Source organism: Ranitomeya variabilis, chromosome 2, assembly GCF_051348905.1.
Source record: "Ranitomeya variabilis isolate aRanVar5 chromosome 2, aRanVar5.hap1, whole genome shotgun sequence".
Lineage (NCBI taxonomy): Eukaryota > Metazoa > Chordata > Amphibia > Anura > Dendrobatidae > Ranitomeya > Ranitomeya variabilis.
This window is the reverse complement of record NC_135233.1, coordinates 276,730,579-276,736,672: the sequence shown is the minus strand read 5'-3', so window position 1 is coordinate 276,736,672 and position 6,094 is coordinate 276,730,579. Positions and strand designations below refer to the sequence as shown.

Here is a 6,094-nt window from a genome sequence, read left to right as displayed (position 1 = left end):
CCCGGCTGTGCTGTGCATGGTGTGATGCAAAACAGTGAGAAAACAGCGCAATTTCTGCTGTTCTCGCCAACACATCATAACATGGAAGCTGGAGCCGATACCGGGTGAGAGTCATTCCCGGTGTGTGACGGTTCAGTCTCCGAGCAGATAATCACCACCGCGCAGACAAGCTCTGCCCCCCGCGCCTGCTCCGGCCCCTGCACTCAGGGATACGACGGAAGATAGCCACGCATGCGCACACTGACTTAGAAGCTTCTGTCTAGGAGAACGCGCAGCGGTACGTATTGCGCATGTGCTGTGTGGGTTCTGGGCCGGGTGTGTCGGTCCCGCTGTCTATTGGTTCTGGTTTCCGGTCAGTATGTCGGACGCCTCGGTGGCGGATACCCGCCGTCTGAACTCCAAACCTCAGGATCTGACAGACGCGTACGGTCCGCCCAGCAACTTCCTGGAGATTGACATCTTCAACCCACAGACAGTGGGAGTGGGACGAAACCGGTATACGGTGTACGAGGTCCGCATGAGGGTGAGTGCTGCGCCCTGTGCTCCCGCAGTCACCGGGGGCTCTACCCATGTACTCTGCAGGGTGTCACCACACAAGGGTGCCCATACCACCTGCTGAGGGGCACACACCAGCCTGTCACCCAGGGAGCTGCCAGCCGGGTCATGGTGCACAGTGTGGGTGTATGTGCGTGCCCCTATGTCTGTGCCCGGGTGTATGTGTGTGTGCCCCTTGGTCCGTGCCCGAGTTCGTGTGCACGTGCCCCTTGGTGCATGTGTGTGCCCCTTAGTCTGTGCATGTGCCCCTTGATCCGTGCCCAGGTGCATGTGCATGCCCCTTGGTCCGTGCCCGGGTGTATGTGTGTGCCCCTTGGTCTGTGCCCGGGTGCGAGTGTGTGCCCCTTGGTCTGTGCCCGGGTGCGTGTGTGCGCCCCTTGGTCTGTGTGTGTGCCCCTTGGTGTGTTCCCGGGTGCGTGTGTGTGCCCCTTGGTCTGTGCGTGTGCCCGGGTGCGTGTGTGTGCCCCTTGGTCTGTGCGTGTGCCCGGGTGCGTGTGTGTGCCCCTTGGTCCGTGTGTGTGCCCCTTGATCTGTGCGTGTGCCCGGGTGCGTGTGTGTGCCCCTTGGTCTGTGCGTGTGCCCCTTGGTCTGTGCGTGTGCCCGGGTGCGTATGTGTGCCCCTTGGTCCGTGTGCATGTGCCTCTTGGTCCGTGCGTGGGTGCATGTGCGTGCACCCCTTGGTCCGTGCATGGGTGCGTGTGTGCCCCTTGGTCCATGTGCATGTGCCCCTTGGTCCGTGCGTGGGTGATTGTGCGTGCGCCCCTTGGTCCGGGTGCGTATGTGTGCGCCCCTTGGTCCGTGTGTGTGTGTGCGCGCGTGCGCCCCTTGGTCCGTGTGTGTGCGCGCGTGCGCCCCTTGGTCCGTGTGTGTGTGTGTGCGCCCCTTGGTCCGTGTGTGTGTGTGTGTGTGTGCCCCTTGGTCCGTGTGTGTGTGTGTGTGTGTGTGCCCCTTGGTCCGTGCCCGGGTGCATGTGCATGCCCCTTGGTCTGTGCGTGTGCCCGGGTGCAGAAAACATCTTTGAATTAAAAGAATATATACCGTATGTACTTTTTGCCGTTTCCCCTCTTGTGGTTGGGAAAGTAATAATAATTGTGAACCCTGGAGGCCGCAGTGGTCACACACCCACCACCCAGACACCTGAGGTGAGAATATCCCACACCTGCGTATACGGCAGCATGCCCGCACTGAAATACATGGCGTTCCCTGTGATAATGATCGGCTCTTCTCAGTGGGATGGGGCCTATGGTCGGTCGTAGGCGCTCACTGGATGTCAGCTTCTTGAGTGTGTGACCAGTTGCCCGGATAGAAGCCTCTGGTGTGAAAGGTGCAGAATTCCCCAGTAGCCTTCTATTCTCCTGGGAAAATGCTGCTGCCCGAAGAGTGTGACAGACGCCTTCTCCTCTCTCCCCATGGAAACTTGCACACTCATATGAAACCAGTGCATGTGTATCTGGAGGGGTGTCAGGAGGAACAGCTATTGAAGCTGCCCAAATGCTTATTCCCATCCCATCTCATCAAGTTGTGACCCCCCAATCCTGACCATAGGGCTCTGAACCTCCATTCATTGTCTATGGGACTGAGAGAGATAGCTGGATGGTGGTCTGTGGGATGGCCAGAGATAGCAATGACAGGAGCATTTCAGTGCCCTGGTGTCAGATTAGTGAGGGTCCCAGTGATAATTATGTGATAACTTTTTAGGGATAACCCTTTAATCATAACTTGCAGGGAAATGACTTACTGTTATGAATTGCAGCTCACTGGATGCTTCTCATACAGAAACTAATGAATTTCTTTGTTCCTACCAGTATCCTCGGTCCAAACTTTACTTAAAAGGGAGCCTGTCATCAGGTTTCCTGCCAACTACTGACACTATGCTCTGTGTTACCGAAAAGGGTTGAATACATGTGGGGATTCCCTAGCAACCAGGCAACCCCCACATGTACTCAGCCTGGCTAGCAGCTGTAAATCATGCAGCTGTGTCGACAAAAACTAAATTTCCAAGTACTCACAAATACTCGGAGATGACCCGAGCGTGCTCGGGAAAACCCGAGCAACGAGTATACTCGCTCATCACTACTTGGACGCATCATCCACACGAAGCAGAAGAGAGGAGGACGACACCGGAACAAGACCAGCCATGCCCATTTGACCACCCCGTAGGCGAGTATAATAGGTGTTTATCTTTTGTTGCAGGCTGGATTGTGGGCATATATACAGCATAATAGAATGCTGTATATGAGGGCTGGTGGTGAAAGGTGGTCTTATCTCATATGGGACAAACCTAGTGACAGGTTCCCTTTTAAAGTGTCCTAAAACAATCAACACCCAAAAAGTCATGTGGAAAAGTGGGCTATATTTATTCATCTATATCCATGCATAGATTTGGGTAGGGTACCTCAGTTTTCTCTGATTGTCAGAGCGCTGGTTATTTTGTGACTTTTTCTATTCGTGGAAAACGCGGCATCTGGGCCCTGAGATGTGGATATACTTGGACGCAGCACTGCTTTCCTTCCATTTAGCATTCCTTTGTGTCACCTGCCATTTTATGCCGGATGTTATATTACTGCTATTTCTCTGGGATATTTGATCCATATTTACACTTATGATAGGTGTTTTCTGGGCTGTTTGATGACTCTATTACTATTTCTTCATTCTTCACTAGACAAATCTTCCGATCTTTAAGCTGAAGGACTCCACTGTTAGAAGGAGGTACAGTGACTTCGAGTGGCTGAAGAATGAACTGGAGAGAGACAGTAAGGTGAGAGAGACAGTAAGGTGAGCCATACAGAGAAATGACATCATTTGGGTGAACATTGAGTCCCCCGGTAAAGTTCCTGAACATACAATCACTTTCTATGTAACATGTATAAAGCACTAGAAACATATTATTAAAATGGAATTGTGTGATTAATCATTCCTATAGATTGTGGTACCGCCATTGCCAGGAAAAGCACTGAAGAGACAGCTTCCATTCCGAGGGGATGAGGGCATTTTTGAAGAGTCCTTCATTGAAGAGCGACGGCAAGGCCTAGAGCAGTTTATTAATAAGTAAGATAGATTCATTTCAGTATGTGTTTAGTTCTGTCACTATACCAAAGCCACCATGTTTCTTCCTCAGACAAATGAAAACTAATATCGGTTAAAATGTCTTACTGTTTGTGTCTACAGCATCTGCGTAGATCACGTTCTTTCCATATATACAAGAAAGAAATAATAGCTATTTAGTCGATCTCGTAATAACATTCTGCAAAGAAGGGGCAATCTATCGTCTCCCCAAGGGCAGCATAAAGTAGTGTCAGACACACTGGATGTATGGGCTGTCGTTTTGGAGAAACCGGAGTTTGTTAGTTATTGCATAATATCACTTAGGCTAGGTTCACATTGCGTTAGGGCAATCCGTTAAGCGCATAGCGCTAGCGGATTGCGCTAACGCAATGTATAGGGATCGCGTTTGCCGATCCCGCTAGCGCAGACCCCCGATCTGCGCTAGCGAGGACCGGACCTCGGACGCTGCAAGCAGCGTCTGAGGTCCGTCAGAAAATAACGGCACATCGCTAGCGCGTGCCGAAAATGGTATGCGCTAGCGATGCGCTAGAGATCAGAATCACATTGCCGTCAATGGGAGCGCTAACGGACCCGTTGCATGGCGTTAATTGCGACAATTTCGCCAAGCAATGCAGTCCGTTAGCGTTAACCCATTAACGCAATGTGAAGCTAGCCTAAGCGGTGGATGGACGATGGGAGTCTGAATCAAATGAATACATTGTATTCCTGCTTCAGAGTGCTGGCACAAAGTTTTCCAGAACTACACACATTAACGCAGTGAAATTAGCACGTGTGTCACTACTTTGTGCTGCCGTCAGAGAGGACACCATAAAGGGACTGATGGGTTCTCTTTACATTTCTGTATCTTGTAATAAGTTTGTGACATAAGCAATTTCTTCTTTTACAGGATCGCCGGACATCCCCTTGCTCAGAATGAGCGGTGTCTGCATATGTTCTTGCAGGATGAAACAATTGATAGAAATTATGTGCCAGGCAAAGTACGCCAGTGAGAAATCTAGGCACATCCATCTCCTCCTCGCCCCTCACACACCATTGCCTGCTAAATTACATTTATTTTTACACTAAGTCTCCAATTGTCCCCTCTTTTCAAGACCCCCATGCTGCCCTTTATGAGGCTATCCTGTGTTTTTACCTGTTTATATCACTGTCATCTTCTTTAAATCTTATTCCGAGTAAACTTATTCACGTTCATTTCCATCCTCTCCCTTGCCCGGAGTTGGGGAGATGTCCAATTTGACCCCTATCCTCTTTGTTGTTAGCTCTGAAACATACAAGCTTTACTGATAGATCCTTTTCCATCCAAGCACTATTCTCTCAGCTTCAGAAGACCCACCATCAGACTACTTCTGGTTTGAGTGAATATTCATACATGCCCTGGAGTGCTATTTCAAGTGGAAAACTTTTTTTTTCTTCCCTTTTACGCTTACACGACTGTCCGATCTTTTAATACAGTCTGTAACGTATGTCCCAGGTCTCGGAGTGATCAGGCAAGTGTGCACACCCTGCCCTCCCTGATTATCACCACAAGCGTGCTGTATATTCAACGCTCAAAGTACAGACATCAGATAAAGTCTAGGCGTCTATCTGCTGCACAACACGGCAAAAATGTGTATTGTCTGATATGTCAGTGGTTATAACAGATCACACCCCTCCGGCTGAATCCAGTTCGTTTTCAGAAATTGACTATTGCAATAGAAGAATAAATACTGGCATTGAAGAGCATTTGTAAAAGATGTGGATCTACTGGCGAGGATCTGTCTGGTTTCCGGGAGCCCCATGACACTGACGCTTCTGCGTTATTGATATGCAGTATTGTGTTATGACTGTTTCCGGGAATATATACATTATCAGGTGTCATTATACAGTACGGGAGTACCTATTTACATGCCAGTTCTGGTTAAAGATGGCATCATCTACCAACCTTTCATTGCTTAGCCATGTTTGTAGGGAGATGTAGGGAAGGGACAGCGTATTTATTAATGATCAGCTTTGGAGTTGGAGGTCATGGTGGCTCTTGGTTAAATGTTAAATTTGAGGTGTCATAGCTGATACTGTGACCTCCTGCATGTGCTGACCAGTTATAACACTCAGACCTGGGCTTATAAGCAACTATGCTGCCTGTGTCCTTGTGCTGGAGACCATGTCTGTGTATATAAATATCTATATCTGATATCTTGGCTGTGAGTTGTCACTGCTTCTACTGTTTTTACTTATCGTTAACGTATACATGATAAATATTTCATGCCACTATTTTGTGCGCCATTGTGCAATTTGTTTTGCATCCCCCTCAAGGGTTTTGGTCCTCTCTATAAAGTTTGCACTTGTCAAGCACTTCTAGCATAACATTAAGATATGCCCTACATTCTTCACATGGGAATACACTTTTAAATATACTTTACAATATTAGGGTAGGTTCACACAAGCGTATAAAAAATACCGTAGTTCAGAGTTTCATCCAGAAGTGTGGGACATT

At 48.9% G+C, this 6,094-nt stretch overlaps 1 protein-coding gene across 1 annotated transcript; it reads left to right on the top strand.

The window, feature by feature from the left end:
- The first annotated feature begins 253 nt into the window (after positions 1-253).
- Positions 254-5,791, top strand: SNX12 (sorting nexin 12). The gene is made up of 4 exons (XM_077284984.1): positions 254-523; positions 3,218-3,313; positions 3,479-3,603; positions 4,508-5,791. Exons 1-4 carry the CDS (start codon positions 359-361, stop codon positions 4,608-4,610), a joined length of 489 nt encoding a protein of 162 aa, XP_077141099.1. The 5' UTR covers positions 254-358; the 3' UTR covers positions 4,611-5,791.
- The last annotated feature ends 303 nt before the right edge of the window (positions 5,792-6,094 follow it).